We start from the raw sequence: 27380 nt of genomic DNA, 5'->3' as shown, positions 1-27380 counted from the left end.
GGCGTGAAATTGAGATGTCTCAGCTCTTTTTCTTTTAGACTTCGGAGTTTCACTATTTGGAGTGGCTGAAACTGTGGTGCAAGTCAATGACACTGTTCCTTGCTCCACGCCACGTCACAGGTACCATGGCGAAATGCTGGCTGCTGGCGGAGGGCAGAATTTAAAGGGAGCCAGTGATTTCCACGGTTTTTTTTCGCTGTAAAGCTTTTTGAAGGCCCAATATTCGTATCTTTAAAGGCATAATAGACCCACCACTTCTAGCTTTCTCTGTAAAGCACATATAGACATAACTACTTCACTACTTCATAAGCTCTACCATCACACATCACTTCACGAGGATTTCTTTAGGCCACCCCCTGCCATCTTTCCGCGCCGCGATCATCCCTTTAAAATCGAACGCTTCCCTTGTCGCACTTTTCATTATGCTAGATCCTTCATACCGCGCACAATAACCGAGTGGAATGACTTACCTTCAAACATTGCAACCGTCACCGATATCACTGAATTTCAGTACCTACTAAACATGAGTGCAAGCGTGTGAACCTTTTGCGGCATTCCCTCCCCCCTTTTTCCTTTTTTCTGCAAACCGTGTTTTTTGTAGAAACTGCGTATATTCATGGTTCGTGTTATTTATTGCTGTGTTTGCCTAATTCAGTTATTCACACGTGTTTTTGGTGATGATGCCATTCCTTTATGCTTACTGGCGCATATGTTTGTAGTAAGCTAGATTGCGTTTTATTGTACTCTTGTGACTCTATTTCCTTCTTTGTGTAATTCAATTTTAATTGTTTGACTCTTATTATTTCTTCTGATTATTTAAGATTATGCGGTAAGAATATTGACCTTATATTTATTTTAATGTATTTAGTAGCTGTATGGTGTTTAGTTTGCGTGTTTTCTGGTTCTATTAATCATTTCATGTACCTGTATGTGTTATAGCCCCCCCCCCCCCCTATGTAATACCCTCCTGTGAGAGGGCCCTTAGGGGTATCTGAATAAATAAATAAATAAATAAATAAATAAATAAACAGCTTCTTCTAGCTTTCGCTGAAAAAGCACGTATTTTCGATAGACCGTGTCAAGGATTCTTTAAACAGAGTCTCTATTTTTCTCGCTTTCCTGTTTTTTGTTTCAGGTTGGCACCTGGGATGAGCGCAGCGGCGTTCATTACAGCAAGAATCAAAGCGAGGTTTACGAGGAGGTAGCTCACACACTGCGCAATAAAACACTGCGCGTTGTTACTATCGTGGTGCGTACTCAGTTTTTTTTTCGCCGTTACCTTATTTTGTGTGTAGTATAAACGTGGTCGATTGAAGATGTATTGTATGCACGTGCAAATACAGTTTTACTATATGTTTAGCTAATGGAACTCTAGAGATATGTCTTGAATAGTTAAAATAAACTGGATCGAGCGGAAATTCAAACCACTTATTTTAGTGGCCATCAAACCATTTTTTTAGCAAACTCCGAATGCGTGGCAATAATAATCATACGCGTGGTTATTCGGAATGTATGGCTACGTTTTTAGGGGGGGGGGGCAAACGTGAACCAGCCTTAGTAATGTTAACGGATCCTTTTTAGGTCTATAGTAAACAGCATTTATGAGAGACACTGATTTAAGGCACATACAGTCCTAAGGGACACCAGCGTGCGTATAATGAACTAGGTCTTGATAAGCAAACGTCGTGCAGTTTTTTTGCAACGAACACCTCATATAAAGCAGAACATTTCTCTCAGGTGCATATATCTTATCAAAAGGTCCGACTGTAGCACTACCGGTATAGTTTTGTATTCAAGCTTTAAATATTATGCTGAAGAAAATAGTGACCCGTCGTTCTGTCCCAGCCGATCACATCCACAATTCAGCGCTTGAATGTTTTGTGCATTTCAGGGTGATGATTCCTTCTACTGCCAGCATACCAAAACACGTTGCTAGGGCTAAAGATTGATGAAGAATTCCTAATATACATGGCTGTCACCTAAAGCCGTAGTTACAGTCACAAGGCACAATTGCAGAACTGATATATTTTCGACTTCCGATGCTGCATAATATATGACCCGATAGTTCACATGTTATCAAGCAAACGTTGTTTATTTCAATTTTCTGCTTCCTGTGCAACAGTGAACATCCACCGTGTGTGTATTAATTTTCGAGGACAAACAACTTGAGCGATCTTCGGCAGTTTATTTCACAATTTCGGCCTTATGAAAAAGGACTGTTACCTTTGGGGTGCAGCAGCACCGTTATTAGTGTAAAGTACTTTTCTACAAGGCGAAATTCTTGGCTCTTTCTACATGTCATATATTGGTATTTTTCCAGCTAGAAAAGGTCAATGAGGGAGGCTAATGGCTTCATAAAACAAAAGCATGAAGCATCATGCTCCTTGAGACCAGCTATATGTGATTAAGGGAGAAAAACATGCCCCTTTTGTTGTGTGATATTATGTTCGTAATTTCCTAACGTGATCAAGTATGAAATTGCGCATTACGATAAACGCAATTAGGCTTGTAAATATAAATTGATGCATGAATGCTCGTATCAAACGCTACCATGTTAAATATTAACTGTCCTGGCAGACTGCTAAAGCCTCCCAAACGCAATCGTGACGAGGAAGTGTGGCTTGTGCCTGATTACGAAATTAGCGCACAATTAGCGCACACTGAGGAGATATTGGAGTAATAGGTTATCACTTCAAGTAAAAACTTATTAAAACACCCTGTTACGTGAAGAAACGTTTTTTTTCGTGCTCGAGTTAGGTGCCTGACATCTGACAAATCAAAAGATGTAAAAGAATTAAAGCGTTACTCTCTGCCCTGTTTAGTTTTTTGTTCAGTTTCTTTGCTTTGGATTTATATAAGCCTTTTAGCACACACAATATCTTCGTTCCTTACGTCGTGTTCTGACTTTACTCTTTGTTGCGCAGAGTGAACCATACGTTTTGTTGCGCAAGGACTCGAAGACGTCATCAGCCGGTGAAGACAGGTTGGACGGATATTGCGTCGATATTCTGCGACAGATGGCGCTCCTGCTTGGATTCCGCTTTGAACTGCGCCTTGTGCGCGACGGTACCTATGGTGTAGTAAACGCACGTGGAGAGTGGAGTGGTATCATCAGGGAAGTCATGGATAGGGTGAGTACTAATAATGCAAATGACAACGAGTATCGGATGATCTGATACTCGGAGTATCGAAGTATCCTATTGGCCAAATGACGTGCCTGCCTGTGTCCAACAAAATGCAGCTTTTCATCAGGCCTATCGTGAAGTGTGAGCTACATCCAAATATTTCAGAAGTCCTCACTTTACTCGAGAAATGGCGGGGTGCCTACTTCCCTTCTTTCTTTGTTGCTTTCTTTTCCTTCCTTTCTTTCCTTCTTCCTGTCTCTCTTTTTTAAACACAGCGTTCAGTTTGATTATCCGCAGTTTCTGTCCCCGGAACGCTGTTTTCGAGGGCAATCTAAGTTTCATGTCATTTTCAACGTTCATGAGCCTGTAGAACATTAGAACGCCTCAAAGAAAGAACTGTAACACGCTCGTAGAAATGAGGAATACAATTTCCGTTTTTGTGAAGTCGGAATTGCCATAAATGCACTATTTTTGATATTGCCTTTATTCGTTGTCGAGCAAATCTATTCACTTCGCACAAAACATTTCAAACATAAAATATTTCACCCGTGGGGTCATAGCAAGTGTACGGCTCTCCCAGTTGTTTGTAGAACCCATTGACGTGCTTCAGTTATGTTCATATCGAGCAAGCACTGGGCAAGAACCTGGCAACCATGGGCTCGGGGCCTCGGAAATTTGCCGAGGTGATGAAGTGCTCAATGTTACAGATGACATATGACATCTGAAGTTGTAAAGGCGTACTGACGCTAACATATTTGTATCTTTTCTTTTACTATTATATCGGTAGCTAAAATAAACTTATATCAAGGATTAAAACCTAGTCTGCTGGTCTCTGCTGGTCTGCACGATCGTCAATTGTTCGAACACGGCTTTAGAGCGCCATGTCCCACTTTCGGCTTGTGAGAGCACCGTGTGAAGTGGGACCCACCGTAGTTTTCACTTCAACATAGCTTGTTACGTGAGCGTCCAGAGCCACATGCGCATGAGCACCACTTTGCTAACATTTCAAAAAAACGCTTCCTGTGTATTGTTAAAGCCCGACCACACGCATCTGTTGCAGCGCGTGAGCGCGCGGCTTGTTGACGCGGTGCCGCACCCTTTCCTCATGAAGAGGGAGGGTGCGTGGGTACGAAAAGCTGCGCACCTTCTCTCATAAAGACACACGAAGAAACGCGCGGACGTTCTGCAACGGGTGCGTGTGGTCAGGCCTTCATCGCACCGGTGCGTGGCTTTTGGACGCGGCGCCACGCCTTTTAGGGGCGAAGCTCCTTATGGCGTGGCTTGTGCGTCCCTCGTAGTACGTAACCACCAGTGGCACATGCCCGAAATAGGTATAACATTTGACCTCCAAGCTGGTGCCGGTGAGAGATTTCCTCTGTGCGTTGTTTAACAATAAAAAATAGCACTCAATGTACATGCCAATGGCTGCTAATGGGGAATGCGAGACAGGAGCATTCGGCTTTTAGTCAACGCGCACGCTGGGATCCCCATTAGGAGCCATTGGCATGTACATTGAGCACTATCGGACAAGAAAGGGTTGCTACATTATACTCGCTGGGTGTAACCTCCTTAGTTTTAAAAAGGATTAGCGAGCGTTGAGCCGCAAGGCCATGAATACAATGAGCTAGCATATACTATGAATGAATTCGAGGTGGTTAAAGAGGGGAAGCTGACACGAAGCGCAAGCCGTAAGAAATTAAAAGCTGAATCCTCCTGTATCTCATTTCACAATAGCAGCCACTGGCATGTACATTGAGCACTATGTGACAGGAAAAGGTTGCTACGTTATACTCGCTGGGCGTAACCTCCTTGGTTTTAGAAAGGCTTAGCGAGCATTGGGCCGAAGTGCCATGAATACAGTGAACTATTATATACCATGAACTCGAGGTGGTTAAAGGTGGGAAGGGGACCCGAAGCGCAAGCCGTAAGAAAGTTTGCGTGTGCCACCTCTCGTATAGTCCTTGGAATGTTCACTGAATGGCGGTGCTTCTATATGCGGAATATATGATAAAAAGATGCGAGATGGTGGGATTTGGAGTGTTGAATAGATTAACGAACGGACACACAGACAGATCCATGGATGGACGCATGAACGGACGCAGGGGCGGATGCATGAACGAACGCAGGGACGGGCGCACGAACAGACGATTAGACGGTCACACAGACGGACGCATGGACGGACGAATGTTTCGCCCCACTCTCCATCATTCACTCCGAGGATATGCTCCCATTTTTTTTCCAATGAAGAGAGAGGGCGCACAACTCGGCTTAGCTACGCACCCTCTCATCCCGTTGGGAGAGGATGTGGCACTGCTCAAGCAAGGACGTCAGAAGCTTTCCTATTTTCAGTGTAAAAGTCTGCTATGAAGAAGCGCTAGAATCGATCGTGGCAGCCAACATAAACCTAGGACGCAGGAGCCGGTTGGCTGTTTACACAAAAACCTGAGGAGTGTTTATATATGTCTGGGAAAAAACTGTGCGCCGTCGAAGAATGCCGTGAAAGCGGCTGACCAGAAGGAGAGCCTATAGAGTGCATATGCCATTTTTCATCACACAGAGTACTTGACGCCTTAATCTCTGCGCCCACAAGCTTAAAAGTGAAGGCCTCAAGCAGTGTACTACATAAGCCTCTAACGGAAGGCAGGAAGCTCTGCAAGACGGGGATTGCAAGGACATCAAAGCAGCGTCACTCGCTGTCGCCTATAGATTTCGCGTCTTTCATGAACTCATGTTTACACACCTTGCAGTCCGTTTTCGCTTGGAGCGCTAACGAGAACGTTTTCCAATAAGCCTCCTCAAACGCTTCCCTTTTTCGTTCTAAGCACTTTCATTTTGTTTCACTGAAGCGCTGTTCAGCAGTGCACGTCAACGTACATTTATCTACTGTTGTGAATTCAACGGACTCTCTCAGTGGGTTTGACTGGAGTGCTTTTGGTTTGCGTTCAGTTTGAAATAGTGACATCTTGCTAGAGAAAATAGCCTGCAATACTGCCTAAGGGGTCTAAGTTGTTTCACAGGTTGCACATACAGCATTGTTTGATCTTAGACGACGAACTAAAAAAAAGAAACGGCGCGTAACACGGGACAGTGACAGAGATGTCTCTGTCTCTGTCTATTGTTACGCGCTATTTTTTGTCATCGTTGATCATGTACTAACCAGTCCAAATAAGAACTATAGTACAATTTATCTGTGAACTTTTCATTTGTTTATGCCATTGAGTTGCCTGCAGTTTGAGGAAGGCCTTTAGCAGCTATTACCGCCACATGGCACGGGAAAGTCACCAGTAGCATCGTAAGTATTTATAGCTCCACGCTGCACTTGTTAGTGAGCCTATATTTATGTTGTGCTCACCATGCAACGCCAAAACCAGTATTTGAATATTGATATTGTTAATCGTTTGCAAAATGCAGCGCAAATTCGCAAAAATCGTACTCATCACTAGCTCTGACAAGTTGTCGTTCTCAGACAGCAGCCTAGTTTTTGTGAACGTGGCCTGTTGCTCCTCAATGAGACGGTATGACGAGTTCCTAGCCTCACTGTGTTTCGGACCCGTGGTTTTGTTTTTTCAAATGGTTGAAGTCATAGATAGTATAGTCATTGGTGCTTGATTATTCAAGGTATACTGAGGCAGCCCATCAGTCTAAATATTATTGAGCAGTTTACAATCTCCTTAAGTGTCCATGTCAAAGCTGCTCTCAATCAGTATTGAAGACACGTGACTGACGTAGACGGACATACCAACGACTCTTGGCAGGGAATACAGAGCTATGTGTGTTAACTACTTCCTGCAGGTCTATAAGTATCGCTTTGATAGCGTCGTTCGTTCTGGCATATGTGGTATTTTTGTAGGCTGTGGTGCTCCAGCACTTGCACGAAAGCTCCCTGTTTCTGATAAATATCTCACATGGCTTTTGGGTTCCATACAGCACGTTCTGGCTAAGACTCCTTTTACAGACGCAGCGTTTCTTCGTGCTTTAAGCACCTCATCATTCATAGCGCTTCTATGCATTCTGCTCTTGCTACAAACAAGGTCATTCCGCTTCGACCAGGAGATAGAACTGTGTTTTCATACACAAAAATTTTTTATTATTTTTTGTAACATGTAAAAAAACCTAAGAAATTGTTACATTATTTAGGTCTAGAAAACAGAGTTTCTGAAAAGGCATCAACGGCGTTGAATAATTCTGGTAACAAGGCAAGAGCAAGTACGTGTAATTTTTTCAGATAAACTAGTGTGTTTAATTTTTAATGTTAACCGTGACAGGCCTTATATGCGGCCTGGGCTTCAGCCAAAAGATGTTTACGTGCAGAGCTCCGAATGACTCATGGGAGCTAATCTACTTTAGAAAACTACTTCATGACGTGCTTAGAAACTCAGCACTGTCTTCTAAGCGCTAAAAAAGGTACAGAGTATGATACAGAACTTACCACCAGCAGGACTTTCGAGAAAGTCATCCGTGCCAGCAAGAGGTGTTGTTTTCCTAGAAACCCCCGCCTTTACGTTTGCAGCTCGGCTGGCTTTCGCTTCTGCGGAACGTGCTAGCATGGTCACTTTCGGAAGTGAGCCTGTGTTTTAATTCCAGCTCTGTCGCCGTTTCGAAGTACCTAGTCCTTTGATCTTCACTTATCGTATTAGTAGGAGAGCTTTCCCCTCACCTTCTTATGTTGCCTTAGCAGAAAAACCTCGCTGCGAGTGTAAGATAAAAAGAAAAAAACTTCTCGCGTTTTCTGCAATGTGTCGTTGGAGCTCCGATAGTTGATTCATTTACTGGAACGTTTGTATCTACCTAATGTTCTTTTTTTTGTCAGAATACCCTTTACTTGTGTAACATGCATTGTTCCGAATCTACAGCGTCAAACATATTGACACAAGTTTTTTTTCCGTTTTGCACACCCTCGTCTAACTAAAAACAAGCTCACGTAAGCTTTACAGCTCCCGGCAATGGCTAGTGATGATGAAACACATTTTATTTTATAACAATTCTTGCCATGCGGGGCCATGTTCTGCTCATTACAGAGGAAGCGGAATAACATGAGCAGTTAGTAGTAAGCTACGCCGAATAAAAGTATTAGGATAACCAGTTCTCTTTGAAAGACTTTACACATCTAACAGACCACTCTGTCTTGCCAGCAACCTCGGCAAAATATTGCCATCGGATAGCGCGATATATTTTTCACAATAGCAATAAGTATGTCCGTAAAGTGTCGGGCAGCCAAATCATGATATCAGTAAAGTATTATATATATATATATATATATATATATATATATATATATATGCAAAGTGAGGAAGGAAGCGCACTGGCTCCGTAGTAAACACGGAAGCGAGAAAGCACGACGTACGACCAAACACTTTTAATAAACACATACGTTTCGCCTGGTGGGCCAGCCTTCGTCAGTGACTGAAATGTATGTGATCATTAAAAGTGTTTCGTCGTACGTCGTGCTTTCTCCCTTCCGTATATATATATATATACGGAAGGGAGAATATATATATGTATATATATATATATATTTACGGATGTGCAGGCGGCTGTTCGGTGTTCGGGACAGGAGCGCGAAATATGTCCTGGGAGACCACGTGTGTAGCAAACGGGGACTTGTCGGCTTACATTAGCAGCAGAAGAGGTGGCAGAAGTACGCGGAGGTGGGTCGTGCTCAGCAGGAACATTTTGTGATGACGCATAGTAATCTTCTGGTAGAGGCCTGGTTCACGACGGTCGGAGGTCCACAGCGGCACGTTGATATGATGACATCCGGTGGTGGCCGCGACCCGTCGGGGAAAACGGAAGCCGCGGGGTAAAATCTGCAATTTCTGTGCGTGGGTGGTTTTCGACGTGGCGCTCTCGCATCCAGTAGGGAGGCGGTTCGGGGCACGCGGCCAACGAGCATTGGTGGTGAACGTCACCTACTTGCAGTCGTACGAGCTCTTCTCGAACTACCTGACGTACGAGGAAGGAAATGTCTTCGCAGGTGGCGACATCCACACTTGCGACAGTGGGAGCATTGTCCAAGCGCCCGAAATTGGGTAAAATTCTCCGGGTCCTCAACGCCTCGAATGCGCGACACTGCTGCCTGAAAATCAAAGGAGTGTTAAAGTTTTCTTTTGTTATCGAAAATTGTACACGTCCTCGGCGATGCCTTTTAACAAATGACCGACTTTGTCTTCGTCAGACATTTTGCGTTGACAATCCCGCAAAGCTTCAACACTTCTTCAATGTAGGTTGTGCACGTATCGCCGGGCAACTGAGCCCTACGTGACAGCGTTTGCTCAGCTTTCTTTTTCATGGAACTCGTGTCCCCAAAGCATGCCTTCAGTTCCTTAAAAAATATATCCCAAGTGGGGAGGACATGTTCATCGTTCTCAAACCAAAGCAAGGCTGTCCCGGCAAGGAAGAATACTACATTCACGAGCTTTGCCGACACGCCCCATTTGTAGTAGTGGCTCAGTCTGTCGAAGTGTTTTAGGCAAGCGTCCACGTCTTCGTCAGTTTTACCTGAGAATATTCGAGGCTCAGGTGCCCAGTAGTCTGGTTGTCGAGGTCGACGGCCATCTTGTTCTGTGTCGGTGGCACTGGTGGATGCAGCAGCGTAGTACATCAATGGGATTGCTGTGTCGTCGTTCATGCTGATGTCCGGGGGTAGGCCAGCTAAGCGTCTGCTTCTTCGAAGAACTTCTGCTGCGGGGTCCCGGGTGGCAAGTTACCCAGCACCTCCACCAAAGCTGTTACGGATGTGATGGGCTTATTTACACTGAAAAATGTCAGCGCTCTACCGTCACTGCCGAGTCACCATCGCTCCTCTTCTTTTTCCTCGCTCTTTCAGTCGTCCGCGTTACAACACACACACACTCACACACACACACACACACACACACACACACACACACACACACACACACACACACACACACACACGCACACACACACACATATATATATATATATATATATATATATATATATATATATATTGTAACGAGGAGAAATAAGACACAACGCCTTTGCTGCAGGCCGGCTGTTCTTATTCTGCTTTCTCCTCCTCGTCTTCCCTCTAGCATGCGAGTCTGTGCCAGAGAGAGTTCCAGTTTCGGTTTTCGTCATTACACTCGGCCATGACTGCTAGCATTGTCGTTGGGCCAAACGACAATGTTCTGGTAGGTAAGGCTAGCTGCAGCAGTTGACAGTGCTTCAGGTGGGCGAGGTTGGCTACATCGTCGTGGTCGGTCTCGACCATGGTACAACGTTTCCTGACAACTCGTAGAATGCAGTTCAGGTGGACGGCCCTGACTGTTCCGGCAAGGTCGCAGAGTAACCTGGAAACGCTGGTACTTGTCCCACCGTCGCTGGTGGACTGAACTGCAGCGGGATGCTCTGCGAGGCAGCCATGATGACGTTTGGGCCATTTCTTGAAATGAGATGGGACGCAGCTCATGGTTGGGCATAAATACCACAGCAGAACTCCCAGACGTAGTCGAGCCGGTGGCTTCTGGCGAACTGTCATGTGCAAACATCGTATGCTGGGAGGAAACAGCAGGAGGGCTGGTCCTCGGCAAGTTCTCGATGGCAGTGGCCTCAGCGTAGCTAGGTACCTGGGCTTTCTCGAAGGAAACGTTCCTTGGTAGCCGAGTGTCTGCGTGGCTGAGCATGATCGTGGTCTGGTAGGGTTCAGTTGTGTCTAATACAATAGGATTGAGTGCCTCGATGTCCTCAGACGACGAGCGCGAGGGCCGTATCTCCGGACGAAGGTCTGGTGGCGGTATTTTCAGGTCGAATACCGATGCAGAGTCCGGGACCTGTAGTGTAGGATTCCAGCCACTTCGGTCAGGGTTAGCAGCAGGGAACTCCTGGCAGCATTCCGTTGACGAGCTGCAACGAACGATTGCAGCCTCGAGGCGGGGCGCTGCCTGGGCTCCATCCTCGGCCTCGGGGAAGATCGAGCTGGACTTGCTGGAGTCACAGGAAATCCGTCCGAAAGCGGCAATCAGGGCTGCACTCCATTCTGCCCAGGACTGCTGCCCGACGCCTTCGTACCTGTGCCATGCTGCGGCAGCATCCCGCAGGCGATCTATGGCCATGTCCCACTTCTGCTCTTCAGTCGTTCCGAGAGCGTTGACGGTTGCCACCCATTCCTCGGCGTCGTCCTGGAAGCCGCGAAATTCCGGTAGCGCGAAGGAAATCGGCGATGGCGGGACGGCGGGCAGAGCTCCGAAATGTGCCCCCGCCAAGCAGTTCACTTGCTCCGATACCTCCGCGAGAGAACGCCTGAGATTGCGACGGTTCTCGGGCGAGCTTACCTCGAAGTTTTGCGCGGCGGCCGCAGCCAACATGGCATTGAGTGCGCACAATGTTGGCAAGATGGCAGGACATAGCTTGGAGCTCGACGCTATGAGGGCGTTGGTCGTGACGCGGAGTTGCGCGATGGTATGCTGCAGCTCCGCTGCGCTGTCGTGTGATCCGCACGAAGAGCCAAGGCCCGCCTCTGCGGAGGATACAGTGACTGCGGTACTCGAGGTGGTACAATTCCTGACCAAGGACGCGTGGACGGCGTCCCTTGGAAATCCAGCTGTGGTCGGATTCGTGGACATGGGTTCCAGGGCGCTGGAAGCGTCAACGACGTTCCCAGACAAGCGGAACCCGTGTGATGAGTTGTGACCTGGTACTGTGGCGTAGATGAAGCGGTGTTGCGCCGCCGGGTAGGCCTCGACGCCGTACACGGTGGGTGCTTGAAGCGCCGACAGGTTGCCAGGTATGGAGGAGGCATGTACGCCATCCCTAGGTGAGAGAGGCCCGTGCGCATGGTTGCCGTGACGTGTCGCGCCCCTGGGCAAGTTCCCCGAAACCACAACGGAGGCCTGGACGCCATCCGTCGGTGCTGGGATCGATGCTGGCCGCGACGGACGCCTTGCGGGTTCCATTAGCGAAGAAGCGTGACGGCGTTCCTTATCGTGAACTGGTACCGGGAACGGGTGCTGGAGCCGCCGAGGAGGCCTTGACGCCGTCCTCAAGCGACGCTTACCGCGGCTACACGTCGGCGGGTATCCTGGGTGACGAAGCCGGGACGTAAGACGTCTTCATCCTGCCGACTGCGCCATTGTAACGAGGAGAAATAAGACACAACGCCTTTGCTGCAGGCCGGCTGTTCTTATTCTGCTTTCTCCTCCTCGTCTTCCCTCTAGCATGCGAGTCTGTGCCAGAGAGAGTTCCAGTTTCGGTTTTCGTCATTACAATATATATATAGATATTCATTTATTTGCAAGTATATATATATACACTGAAGAAGTTTTTCCGATGAGCTAACGTACTTAAGAAGGGAAGAGGCACAACTTAGTGGTTGTCGTAGTTTTATTTATTGCGAAGCATTTCATAGCGAACTTCCACGACTTTGAGTGCATCTATCTATCTATCTATCTATCTATCTATCTATATATCTATCTATCTATCTATCTATCTATCTATCTATCTATCTATCTATCTATCTATCCATCTATCTATCTATCTATCTATCTATCTATCTATCTATCTATCTATCTATCTATCTATCTATCTATCTATTTATCTACCTATCTATCTAACCAGCCACCCACGAGTTTTAGCTCTCCTGGCCGTTTCGATAATGGCATCCATACCAAACTTGGTATGGCATAACAGGACTGTATGAAGAGCATATTTGACTAGTCATAACATGAAAATCGTGAAATGTAGGTCATGAATGCTATGATTTAGATTTCATAGTCCTGCAGCTGTTGCGGTGATTTCGTCCACATGGCATGTTGGAAAACTGGTATGGTATGGCATGATTGCATGTAGAACATAAGCGACAGACGCTAACATGAAAAATATGGCATGCGTGTCGTATACCAACATGACTCCATGCCACGCTCATGATGCCCACGTGGCCGTTTCGCTAGCGTCACATATACCAAATTGGGTATGACAGTACGTGAATGGACGACGAAGGTATGTAACTAGTACAAACAGGATAATTATGAGATGCGTGTCATGTAACAACATGACTACGTGTCGGGCTCTTGGTGCGCTGGCGGCCGTTTCGCTAGCTTCACTTATATCAAATTTGGTATTACGGGACGTTAATGGAAGACGAAGGTATAATACTGGTGCAAACATAATAAACATGATATGCATGTCATGTAACAACATAACTACATGCCACGCTGATGATGCGCTCGTGGCCGTTTTGCTAGCTTCACACATACCAAATTTGGTATTACGTGACGCCAATGGATGACGAAGGTATGTAACAGTTGCAAACATTTAAATCATGAGATGCGTGTCATGTTAGAACATGACTACATGCCACAGTCAAGGCGCCAATACATCTCGACGTGACGCGGTGCGCGTGCTCACCGGCGTTCATTTCGTCGCGGCACGCCGGCGTTGTCACGCCAGGCCCCGGTCCTGCCATAGACTCGCAGATGCGCGCCGCGCTGCGTTGCTTTGACGCATCCGCGTTTCAGCGCGCCCAGCGTCTCTCCGTAACGAAACGATGGAGACGCAGTTTTGTCTGGGTAACGCATTGCTGAAGAAATATGCCGCATGTCCTATTTCGCGCCGGTTTCTGTCGGGCTGCGTGGACGGACGCTGGTCGCGCCTGGTGTCAGACTATAAAGTACTCGCGTTTTGCTAACGTAACGTGCTATGCCCAGCGTGCATTCACGTCAACGCTACGTTGAAGGATATTGAGTCCCTTGCGATGCGCTCGTGGCCGTTTTACTAGCTCCACATATACCAAATTTGTGCTACATGACTTCAATAGATGACAAAATCTATGGCTGGTGCAAACTTGATAATCCTGAAACGCGTGTCATGTAAGAACAAGACAACATACCACACTCATAGCGTGCTCGTGGCCGTTTTGCTAGCTCCACATATAATATTTTTGGTGTCACGTGACGCTGAATACATGACGAAGAAAAACGACCCATCCAAGCATAATAATTATGACAGGGAAGTCGATTGATTGATATGTGAGATTTAACGTCCCAAATTCACCGTATGATTATGAGAGATGTTGTAGTGAAGGACTCCGGAAATTTCGACCACCTTGGGTTCTTTAACATGCACCCAAATCTGAAAACATGGGCATAAAACATTTCCGCCTTCATCGGAACTGCAGCCGCCACAGCCGAGATTCCATCCCGCGACCTGCGGGCCAGCAGCCCAGTACCTTAGCCACTAGACCACCATGGCGGGGCATGACATGGAATTCATGTACGGCACAATTTACCTTGACCTCGTAACGTTGTGCTGATTTTAAAGTGGCATAGCAACATTTCTCATTCATGCTTCGCATATCATCTTTTCCCACTGTACGTGGAATCAGCCAACTTTTTTCTAATGGTTGCGACCGGTGAAACGGTCCTTCGGTCGAAACCCTTGGAAATAAAACTAAGACAACCCCTAAGTTGCGTCGTTTCTCTTCGATATATATATATATATATATATATATATATATATATATATATATATATATATATATATATATATATATATATATATATATATATATATATATATACAGGCTTCACACTGACGAAGGCTGGCCCACCAGCCGAAACGTATGTGATTAATAAAAGTGTTGCCTCGTAAGTCATGCTTTCTCGCTTCTATTTTTACTACAGAGCCTGTGCGCTTCCTTTCTCGCTACGTCTATCTATCTATCTATCTATCTATCTATCTATATATATATATATATATATATATATATATATATATATATATATATATATATATATATATATATATATATATATATATATATTATTTATTTATATATAAGTGTGTGTGTGTGTGTGTCATGCAGCTTCATACAATAATACCTAGAGGGGAGTCTGACGCTAGTGTCTACGCGGCCTGTTTCATCGGCGCTTGTACCCCTATGAGAATTATGGAAAGTACAGAGTTCGGATCCTCTTCGGATAGATTACATTTTAGGGGCGAAGCTTCTGAAAGCGGCACCTGTTCGTCCCTCGTAGTCGCAGGGTGTAACCAGTGTTCCATTTTGACCAGCATCGTGGTGGCGGTGGGAGATTTCTCTTTTTCGTTGTTGAACAATACAAAAAAAAAATCGCAGCGTGCGCGTTACATGATAGCCAAATGCTCCTGTCTTTAATTCCCCATTAGCAGCCATTGGCATGCACATAGAGCGCTATCTGACGAGAAAGGGTTGCTACGTTATACTCGCTAGGTTTAACCTTCTTAAATTTAGAAAAGTTTAGCGAGCGTTGAGCCGCAGAGCCATGAATACAATGAACTAGTATATATCATGAACTCGAGGTGGTTAAAGGTGGGAAGTAGATATGAACAGCAAGCCGTAAGAAATTAAAAGCTGAATCCTCCTGTCTCTCATTTCACATTAGCAGCCACTAGCATGTACATTGAGCACTATCTGACAGGAAAAGGTTGCTACGTTATACTCGCTGGGCGTAACCTCCTTGGTTTTAGAAAGGTTTAGCGAGCATTGGGCCGAAGTGCCATGAATACAGTGAACTAGTATATACAATGAACTTGAGGTGGTTAAAGGTGGGAAGTGGACCCAAAGCGCAGGCCGTAAGAAAGTGTGCGTGTGCCACCTCTCGTTTAGTCCTTGGAATGTCCGCTGGATGGCGGTGCTTCTATATGGGGAATATATGATAAAAAAATTGCCCTCAGCTTCCCTCGGGGGAATACTGAGGAGGATGCGGAGCATATAATTGGTTAACGGGGTGTTAAAGTGCGACTTACTTGGGTCGATGGCTAAACTGGTTAACGTGGTTGTGAAATGGGGTGTTAAATTGCGACTTACTTGGGTCGATGGCTAAATTGGTTAACGTGGTTGTAGGAGGGGGTGTTAAATGAGTGAAAACGTACACACGTATGCGAAAGGGCGGTGTTTTATTTATTGCGACGAACCAACGGACGAGCGGCAACTGAGCGAGCGAGCGCCGACCTTGAGTATATATACAGCGCGACGGTGCATGCGCTGTCAGCTGTCGAATGTTCTCGAAGGAGAAGCGCGCGCGCGGCACAGATGGCGACGGCGCGACGGCGCATGCGCTGTCAGCTGTCGAATGTTCTCGAAGGAGAAGCGCGCGCGGCACAGATGGTGGGCGACGGCGCGACGGCGCATGCGCGCGCGTCAGCTGTCGAATGTTCGAGAAGCGGTGCGGACGGCGCGGACGGCGCACTACAAGGCGCGAGTATAAGATGCTTCCGCATCTAATATGTTGAACGATTTTGAGTACTTCGTACTCAACTATGGGAGAGCACTGAGCCGTCCCGCTAAAACAGTTTAGTGGCTGGTAACAGAGTTAGACACATTTCTGAATACACAGGCATGGTTCAGTGTGCACCGACGCTCGCGTAGGTTTTAAATAGCTAACTTTACCGTACAAGCTCATGTTTGTGTTACTGGTTTCCGTACCAATACTTTACCTTCCTGGTGCATTTAATGTGAAACTTTGACCGTTTTAACTCGGACACATGTATGCTTTTGAAGTGCAACAAATAACCTTATACTTGATGAACGCGTGAATATTGCAGTAGCAGAGAACGAGTGATTATTGTATCAGACGTAATGAATTAGCTCAACTAAGGCGGTGTGGACGGCGCGGACGGCGCGGACGGCGCACTACAAGGCGCGAGTATAAGATGCTTCCGCATCTAAAACATGAACTCGAGACAATATTCTGCACTGGCATGAGACGCTAAATCTATTCGCAGCGGTGAGTGGACGACGGCTAGTTCACACTTACAAATACGACTCGTAAAACTACGACGTCGCAGCAAATCAGGAGATCTAGTGGTCGTCAGCCTCTGCGAACAACAAAGGCACTGCTTCAGTCTTTTTCACTGCACCCGATTACCCGTGCTGCACGAAGAACGAAACTGAAACAGTATAGAGAAAAGTCTGTAGACATTTCGCTAGCTAACCCTATTCACTCCGAAGCCTGTGCTTCCCATAATTCTCATAGAGATATTTTAAAGCAGCGCCAGATTCCTCTCTAGTTAATATTGTATAAAACTCTATGTGTGGTGTAGATGGCATGCCTAGCCTTTCGAGATACTTGGCCGCCTGGTAGCTTCAGCAGAAGTAGTTAACAGTGTGCTGAGCTGTCGATTTCCGCTTTTATATTGCACTATCTCCATCACAATGAAACATCGTTGTGCAGGGAGTGATCCTTGAGACATCGTTATGGAGAGAAGATTTGTCTACGCCAGTAACGTAACTGCGATCCAAAGTTTTTACCAAGCTGCGAAAGAAGGCAGCTTTGACGCTCATGAAGACAAGACTATCTGAAAACTTTACGGCTCTCTTGACATGCAACTGGACTCTCACCTTAAGCACGTCTATTCTCTAGTCTTAAAACCATCGAACGTAACAAACAATTCAAATAGGCTGGCACATTAGCGTGCAGCAACTCTACTTGTGCAGCCAATAAGAGTACAGAAACAAAACTCAAAATGTAAGAGGGGTACCGTTGCGAAAGATATGTGTATAATTTCGCAATGGCTGGCAATGGCTTCACGCTGCCTCCAGAGTACATTACACACGTACTTCCGAACGTTGGTAGAGAAGACTGTGTAATATCTTGTTGCATAGCTACTGTATTCCTGGAGTATTATTCAATTTCTAAATGTCGACAAATCTAAGGCAAATGTTATTGAGAACGACAATGAGCAAAGACATGTTATTCCTTAGGAAAGCTTGCAAAACTTAAAAGCTTAGCTGGCAGGCAAATAATTTCGTACCGTAGTTCCTAACTGATGTTATTTGACGCGGATGAAGATTTTTTTCTGGTTACGCCTGCACTAGCCTTAGCACACATCTACACAAGTTACACAACCACCATTTATTGAAAATATTATTATTCTGTCAACAATTTCGCAGCACATGCTCTTATGGAAGTTGTCTTACAAGTTTTCGCTCATATATTAGTGTCAGTGGCCAGTATACATAACACTTATTAATACTCTAATGAAGGCTCTTTGGCTTCAGAGTCCCTTGAGCGGTTAAAAACTGCCGTCATCAATATGTTATTGTCAACCTTTTAGGTCACCAATAAAAGGTTTCAGTACAGTCGAATCCACTGATGCCAATCGTCACATGCCACAAAAATTACATCGTTATAACCGATCATTGGTATAACCGTGTTGCATGAAAAGAGCAACATAAGAGCAATTAAGACTGGTTTCAGAAAACTATGAGAGAAAATTTGGCAACGGACACTAGCGAGAATGATGACAAAGCTGCCAATTTTTCGGGCATGCTAGAAAATTGGGACTATTTCACGGGTCTACCACAAGCCACATATAGCCAATGTATGACGACGTCCAAATTTTCGGTTGCTGTAAATCCTCCGAGTCTAAACGTATCACTCAATTGGCATATCAGAAGATGCATTCACTGCAACCATCGGAGTCGCAGCCGATTTCAAAAATACGCTTTGCCGTGCAGCCATACCGTCATACAGTGAAACTCATTGCAAATATGAAGGGGCACTTAGGTATATAAGGTCGTAGAAGGGGTTCAGACGCTTGAATTTATCGATTTATGTTTTTGAGAAGATTTCGAGTTTTAATACATTTCTGCAAAAACAACCGACAAAGGGAATTTATTGTTATAAGTGATACTGTGGCATGTGAACATTGATCTGAGCGGGTTATCTCACCATAGCTAACGTACACCAGTTGATGGCGCAGCAGCTTCTAATTCCTGAAACTGGCATTTTATAAGTGTGTTCGAGTATATTTGAATTAGAGAGAAAAAAATAAACGCTTTGTGTGTGGGCGAGCGTAGGTTTTTCGTGCAGTCAACCGGTGCTAGTGATATAGGTACCCGGATTTTCCTAATTCCATCAGTCCCACGTAGCTAAGCCTAATGGAGAATGGGTGCGCACGCAGGAAGCCGACTTGGCCATCGGAGACCTCACCATCACGGTGTCTCGCTCACGCGCGGTGGACTTCACGCTGCCCTTCATGCATACCGGCATCGGCATTCTGTACCGGCGACCCGTACAGGAGTCACGTCTCTTCTACTTTCTGTTGCCCTTGTCTCTCGACGTCTGGCTCTGCCTACTGGCAGCGTATCTGGGTTCTGCACTGATGCTCCACCTGGCGGCGCGCATGGCCCCCGCCGAATGGCACGTTCCGAGACACGGCCCGAAGTGCGACTGCGATCGCTCATCGGGTGCGGACAGTCCTCGAAATGCACTCGGCCTTGGAGAGAGCCTGTGGTACGCAACGGCGGCGCTCCTTTTCCAAGGCTGTGAAACCAGCCCCAGGTAAGTTTCGAGACGGTAAAATCGCTGTTCATCGTACAATGTGCGTAGCATGAGTGAAAGTGTAGCAAACGTCCAGCACGAAAGAAAAACAAAAAAAGAAGCTTTAACTAGATCACGCCATGGTTATTTTAGCGATATACGCAAAGTAAAGGTGTTCGCAAAGTTGTCTGAGCTATGGCTTGTGAGGGTCACAATAGCATGCTGAGTAGGAAAAATAGACAGACGAGCATTTGAAATTGATATGATGTTATTGAAAGACGACATAAAGTCTATAACCACAATTGTTAAAGCAACGAACTCGTGATTCTTATTAGATTCCGATACTGAGTATTTTCGTGGCTCTATTGTTAACCACTTCGAATCCTTGCGCATAAGGATATTACACGTTTTTCAAAATCTTCCAAATCGTAGGAAAGCTCAATGATATTACGATAGCGAAACGCCATGCCTGCCGTTTTTTGTATTCTTAACATCGCTTGCAGGGCCGCGTCCACAAGACTCATTGCCATCAGCTGGTGGGTGTTCTCGCTCATCATGGTTTCCTTCTACACGGCCAACATGGCCGCTTTCTTGGTCAACGAGAAGCTCCAGTTTCCCATAGAAAACGTTCATGACCTGGCTGCGCAGTCCAAGATTAAGTACGGCTGCATGTCGTCGGGCTCAACTGAGACGTTTTTCAAGGTCAGTTAAATTCTAACTCCATGATGCTTATAATTTTGCCATGCCAATAAGGTTTTACACAACATTTTCACACCTAGTCGCCATGCGTCAGCAGTATCAGTGGTTAAATATTTTGGATATCTTTCTTTGGAGCACACATAAAATGAATAAACTGCTGTCTTGACTACCAAATACAGTCATTGCCCAAAGCGTATTTGCTTAATAGCAAACTCGTTAATGGTTTGGGTGCAAGCAGTTTACGAATGTCGTGGCTCCCGTACTTCAACAATTACAAAAGTTGTGTATTTCACTCGTGCGCATATAATGGAAATCTCATAGGTGCAAAAAAAGTGTGCCGCACAAACAATACATTTCAACGTATTATAACAGAAAGAGATAGATGACGACCTAGCAAAGCCTTCGTTGAAAGCTTGGTGTTTTTTAAATGGCAAAAAACAGGGCGGAGCCATCTATGGTTGCTATGTATGTATGTGTGAAAGAATAATTATGGCGAATAAAAAAACTGTAGTGCTTATAACTGCCGAGTACCTATGTTATGCGGCCAGGGTTATTTAACCTATGTTATTCCACCATTTATTGTTCAGTCATTGCTAGTTGTATTTTATCCTGGATCAGCCCATATTAGGTCAAAATTAACCCACGCCATAGGCAAGCGTTAGTCGATATTAACTACGCCTAAAGTACTTCACTCATCAACCAGACGACATTAGCTAGCATGAGGCAGTGCACTGTTAGCCTGTGCGTAAAACCGGTAGCACTTCCGTGGTATGAGAGAACTTAAAGGTCAGGTGACTAGCATTTGCCATTTACAGTTTCTGGAGCGAACATTGCATGGAGAGAAGGGCATGAGGTACGCTATAAAAAATGTGGCTCTTGTTAGAATATATTAAGCGATTTGTATTAAAGCCCTTCGTACAGCGTGCGATGAATAGCAATTAAGGAGCTGCTGTGCAAGACACTGGGTCGTTCCTTTCACCGCCAACCACAGGAATCGAAACTCGAGCCGTACGAACGGATGTGGACGGTGATGTCGAACAACCGCGAGGACTCGCTGGCGTCATCGACCGCCGAAGGCGTCGAGCGCGTCCGGAGAGGCGACTACGCATTCTTGATGGAGGCAGCAACCATCGAGTATCTCACAGACCGAGATTGCCAGCTGGCTCAGATTGGGGGCCCCCTCGACTCCAAAGGATATGGATTCGCGCTGCCCCGAGGTGAACAACAGGCCTCGGAAAGAAAGCTTGTCTTTCTCTCTCTCTGATGCTTTTCATGGTTTTTGTTTTGTTTGCCTACCGACACGGTGTGGAAGTATTGCTGCATTTATGCCTTTGTGGGCTAGGCTAACAGGGTATGAGAAAGTGGTCACGCCAGTTGCTTACGTCACGTCTTGGCGGTGCTTCTGAATCACATTGAGGAGGCTCGGTGCTAACTTTTGTGCGAGCCGCCTGTTCGATAACGACTATGACGCAGACATGTTTCTACAATTGTAGTGACTGCACAAAGGTCAAAGTTCCATAGTGTGGTTGTAATGGTTTAATAGAAGAGCCTCAGATGAGTAAGTATAAGAAAAACAAGAGAAGGAGATTTTCGAATAAGGAAAATTTCCAGATTACCATGTTCTCTCAACAGCATTAGATTAGAAAGTTCGTGGTGGGTGAAAGTCAACGATAAAAATACCTGTTACACAGTTGTGTTCCAAGGCCTGCAGACGTATTCCAAACATTTTTATGAAAAACAAGACAAATAAGTGGAATACTTGGTGGAGTGTTAGGCTTCATTCTGTGAGTTTTATATGAGAATCTATACATTTTAATGTCTATTTTAGATGTATCTGCTGCCTAAGATGCCCAATTCAGCGAGATTGCTTGTTGCGGGCATGTAAACTGTAAATACTCAATTTTTTTCGATTGAAGAGTTTTAAATGTATGTCAAAAATAGACGATACCAACAAAAAAAATACCCACCTAGAGTTAGCAGAGTGACAATTTTCCTTTCTGATGAAATGAATTGTTGTGATTTAGTCACCAAAAAACATTTGAATATTTGTGTATAAGAAGAGTTCAAATTTGACACTTGACTAAAGCATTCCTGTATGGAAGACACCTATATTTGAAGTTTGAAGTTTATTTGCTTCCATTACAGAAACAAGGAGCAGGAGCAAAAGGCTACAAAGGCCTGACAAAGGGCTCCCACTCCTGTTGGCACTCAGCATCAGCGGTACATATGGCAATACAAAATTCATCACAGAAATTCATATCAAATTAAAGATCATATAAGCAGTATACAGACCATCTGATGAATAATACATGATAAAAAGATAACATGTAGGTTAAATCAAATCAATCCGGATAAGCAGCCCGGAATACCAAAGAAATATGCACAATAAACAGTCGCAAAATACATAAGATTATTATTATACAGAATAAAATATACTGACTTCAGTAAAATATAACATAGGCAACGAGTGTGAATGGCATTATTCATTTGTGAAAAAAAGGAAAAAAACAAAAAACATAACAGTATGACACGAAAAAGATACGCATCATACATATTCCAATTGATGATTTATAATATACAGTTTCATAGATTTTTTCGACATAGTATTAAAATCAAGGGGGCTTAGGTGATTTATTAAATGCGGAACCTGGTAGCCTATATGCTGCCGGCCATAAGCTGTTCGGAACTTCGGTATTACCCTAGTTTCATTGCGTAGAGAATAACGACATTTTGATTGGGGTGATTTAGCTGTGTAGAGCTTGTTCTTTTTTATATGCTGAAATATTCTATAATAGTACATTTGGTTAGCTTTTAGCAAATTGTGTTTAATAAACAAATCATGCGTTCGCAAATCTCGAAGCCTACCTGTGTAGTTTTCAAAGCATCTAAGGACTCTCTTCTGCAATATTATCAATTTCTGATAATTTTTTGAGTATGTTGTACCCCAGACTAGCATGCAATATGTAAGGCGAGAGTAGAACATGGAGTAATATAATACTTTTTTAAGCCAAAGCGGTATCAGATCCCGGATTTTATTAAAGCATCCCGTGATTTTACTCAGTTCAGCGGACAATTTTTCCACATGTGTCGTCCAGGACATATCGCCTCTAAACCATATGCCCAGGAATTTATGAGCCTCTACTTGTTCTATTTGCACATTTTGAAACAGTATTGCTAGCTTAAAATTGATCGGCTTGTTAATAGGGGCAAAAATAATGTATTTAGTTTTATTAACATTGAGTTGCAATTGGTTGCTGTGCAACCACGACATAAGTAGTTTTAAGTAATTATTTATTGAAATTTGTAGCATTTGCAGCGACTTTCCAGCAAAAAATACATTTGTGTCATCAGCATACATAATTACACTTTGGGAATATGGTATATAAGCAAGATCGTTTATGTACAAGTTAAACAACAAGGGTCCAAGTATAGATCCCTGCGGGACGCCTTGTAGTATCTTTAATTTCGTAGATTTGGAATTGTTAATAGATACATACTGATACCTGTTTTGTAGATAACTTCGAATCAAGTCATGTGCTGTCCCTCTTATCCCACAATCATATATCTTAGTCAACAAAATGGCGTGGCTCACAGAATCAAAAGCTTTTCTTAAATCTAGAAAAAGACCAATGGTGTATAATCTTTGTTCAATGTTATTTATTATTTCATGTTTTATAGAAAGTAATGCTTCTTCACAGGATCTTTTTTTCCGAAACCCATATTGCACGTCAGACATAATAGAGTACTTTTGAACAAAACCATCAACGCGAACGTTTATGACTGTCTCAAAAATCTTTGACATGACTGGTAATACCGATATAGGGCGGTAATTATTAAAAGTGTAGTCTGTGCCACCTTTGTGCACCGGGCACACTCTAGCCAGCTTGAGTGCTTCTGGGAACACACCCTGTTCGAGCATGCAGTTAATGACGTGGGTTAAAGGACTGCAAATTATATCCATTACATATTTCACGGCAGCTGGTTTGATATCGTCGTAGCCTGCAGCTGCATTGTTTTTTAGGTTACGCATGATGTTTGACAGTTCGTGCTCCGTAGCTGGTGCCAGTACAATAGAATTACTTGAACTGGTTTTTTTATACGCATCTACACTTGGATGTTCATAGCGCACAGTCGAACTGTACTCTCCACTACGAATGAATTGGTGGTTTAACATATTAGCGGCTTCGTCATCATTTAGGATGCCTTGATTTGTAGTTACAACTATAGGCGCTGCGTCATTCTTTCTTTGAGCAAGATTGTTAACCGCCTGCCAGAACTTCTTTTTGTCATTTGCTACTTGGGAGAACAAATTCTCATAATGACAGATTTTAGCATATCTAAGTTCTGCATTGAGCTTATTTCGATATTTTTTGAACTCAGCAAACTTTTGTGGGTCACGCGTCTTAACGAAAGAATGATACATGTTATTTTTAGCGGCAATCTTATTTAAAAGTGCCCGCGTAATCCATGGCTTTCTAATCTTTTTCTTCCGGGTACGCTTAGTTGTCTTAATAGGAAAGGCTAGCTCGTAGCATAACATGAAACTGGCATAGAAATTGTTATATGCTTTATTTACATCACATTGCTGGAAAATCGGTTCCCAGTTTGTCTTTTGGATCAGAGAGCGGAAATGAGCTAAAGAATTTGGGTTTATATTCCGATATGTGCACACGCCCATTTTTATGCTTTTATCATTTGTCATTGGCAAGAAACAAAATATCGGTAAATGATCACTTATGTCCACTGATAAGAGGCCAGCATAGCTACTTGTGCCAGGTGCATTTGTAATGGCGACATCTAGCAACGTCGCGCTATCCGCTGTAATACGAGTGGCTAGATTGATAAAATTTTCACAGCCATAAGCATATAGAGTTCGCTTAAGTTCACGCGCATTAGTGTCATTTCCCAGCATGTTGATATTCAAGTCACCCATTATCAGAAACTTTGAACCAGTGTTAGTTAGATAGTTTAATAGTTCATCAGTGAATTCAAAGAATGGCGTCTTATTTCCATTTGGGGGCCGATATATGACACATACATAAAAAGATTTCAAACATACCGTAAGACATTCTATATGTTCGTTAGTAGTGGTGAAACTTGAAATCACTTCATATTGCAGATGTTCTCTAAGATACATAGCCACGCCGCCACCACGCCCATTAGTACGTGTGATGCCTTGGTATGTGTACCCTTCTAATTGAGGCGGCTTTTCACTTTGCGTTAGCCATGTCTCAGTAAACATCAACACATTGAAGCTAATGTCCATATTTTCAAGAAATTCTCGCAGGTCATCTCCTTTGTCTCTAATACTTCGTAGGTTTAAATGCAAGGCTGCCATGAACTTATTTGGATTTAACTTAGAAACAGAAATATTAAACGAGTCATAATCGTGATAAGTACAGCAGTTGAGACCGGAATTAGCCATGTATGTCAGTAATTAGTGCACAAAATTGTGTTCAGCTATACTGTGGCATTCACTCGACCATTTTATCAACATCATCCAAACAGATTAGGCGAAGCACAGGTGCGGTTTCATTTCGCCGTGCGAAAATCTTTCCGCCAGCTGTCCACACAAATTTCCAGTTAACAGCTCTTTTCTTTCTGATGGCAGCTCCGAGCAGCTGCTTAGCTTCTTTCGTCAAATGCTCATTGATGAACACTGGATTCTGCTTGTCGAATCCAAGCATTTTTGTGTCTAGTCTCGTCTTCTTTGATTTAGCAAGAATTGCATTCCTTTTGTCTCGGCGGACAAAACGAACAATAATGTTGGACTGGTCATGCCTAGCAGTAGGAACTCTGTGGCAGACGTCTATGTCATGCTTTTCAATGTCCTCTTTTATCAGTTCGCCAATTTTTGTTACCACTGATATTGGTTCACTGTCAAGAGGTATGCCCTTGATTTCTAGATTGTTTGATCGCTGGTATTGCTCTAGCTCCTCCAGCCTGCGCGTCAGCTTTGCATTTTGTGACTTCAGTTCCTTGTTTTCAAGCAGAATTTTTTGCAAATCCTCTCTTATAAGCTTGAGTTCCTGAATATCAGGCCTCAGTCCTTTAAGTTCATTCAATGTATCCTTAATTTCATGCAACTCAGCGGCTAATTCACTCCGCAGATCGTCAACCTGCTTTTTAGTCATAATATCTAAAAAAAAAAAAAAAAAAAAACGTACACTATTCACAACAAACAACAGATCCAAAGTCTGGGCAGGGCAGTTTTCGCTCGGCAGCAGTGCACACGTTTCACGTTTGGCAACACAAACAGAAAAACAGCAAACCTCACCTGGAAAGACAGATATCTTTTAGTTACGTGTGCAATGTGCACCGCTGCCGAACTGCAAACGCCGGTAGGTCCGGGGGCGCTTTTTGAAGCCAGCCGTAGCGTCCACCGCCACCAAGCGGACGATGCCGATCGCCTTGTTATCACCGGGGGTGTAGCCGATCAAACCCGCCCGAAGATAGAGGGTCCGATATGATTTTACAATTAAACATCATCGCAAGGCTGCCCCGATTATGTACGAAAATACAAACCAGGAAAGGTTATCTTTAATCAAGAAGATAACTGCTACAATGTATCACAGCGACAAAATCTCTATTGGACAATTGAGCGCTCAGTGCACATTACGCTGTGCACGAATCAGTAAAAGCAGACAGTCAGCAGGACAATCACCAGCACTCAGCGTTACAGCTTAATTCAATGCGCGAAATTTTTATGATTGCCTCTTTAGTTTTCGAAGTACCTTAGAAACATAACTGATTCATATGTGGGGTTTAAGGTCCCAAAACCACCATATGATTATGAGGGACGCCGTAGTGGAGGGCTGCGGAAGTTTAAGTTAGAAATATACTTTTTTTTCTTGAAAGTATGCTACACAAATTATCAAGGCAAACTGCGTTCTCTAGCGTCAATCACTGCGTAAGCTTGTGACTAAAAAAAATTAGGGCGAGAGCAGCTTATGAAACATTCTATGTTTTTTTTTTTCTGTGCCGAAACTACAACTTGATTATAAGGTGCGCCGCAGTAAAATGCTCAGGCTATTTCGACGACTTGGTGTTCTTTAACGTGCACTCAGTCCGAATTATTTTCTTCATTGTGCAGTTCATTATGTGTGACTATAATAAGCTCATACTGTGAGTAAGGGTGTGTAGTGACAAGTTAAAGTCTTCAGGTTACAGACACGAATTTAGCAAGTAACCCTTCAGACATGAGGCAGTGAGGTATCGTCAATAAAAAATGCTGCCGCTCTACTGAGACCAATATATTAGGTTAAAAACAGCTATTAGAGAGACATTCTAGGCA

At 44.2% G+C, this 27380-nt stretch overlaps 1 protein-coding gene across 1 annotated transcript in view; it reads left to right on the top strand.

Moving 5' to 3' along the window:
• Positions 1 to 27380, top strand: part of LOC119173762 (glutamate receptor ionotropic, kainate 2) — a 234997-nt gene that overhangs the window by 202172 nt on the left and 5445 nt on the right. The window contains exons 9-13 of the mRNA XM_075883220.1: positions 1136 to 1249; positions 2925 to 3131; positions 19029 to 19408; positions 19891 to 20089; positions 21078 to 21303. Of these exons, the coding sequence (XP_075739335.1) occupies positions 1136 to 1249; positions 2925 to 3131; positions 19029 to 19408; positions 19891 to 20089; positions 21078 to 21303 (1126 nt within the window). The remainder of the gene's footprint in view (positions 1 to 1135; positions 1250 to 2924; positions 3132 to 19028; positions 19409 to 19890; positions 20090 to 21077; positions 21304 to 27380) is intronic.

The sequence above is a fragment of the Rhipicephalus microplus genome, unplaced genomic scaffold (assembly GCF_043290135.1).
Source record: "Rhipicephalus microplus isolate Deutch F79 unplaced genomic scaffold, USDA_Rmic scaffold_15, whole genome shotgun sequence".
NCBI lineage: Eukaryota > Metazoa > Arthropoda > Arachnida > Ixodida > Ixodidae > Rhipicephalus > Rhipicephalus microplus.
Note: the sequence above shows the minus strand (reverse complement) of the source record. Positions and strands in the feature narration are given on the sequence as shown.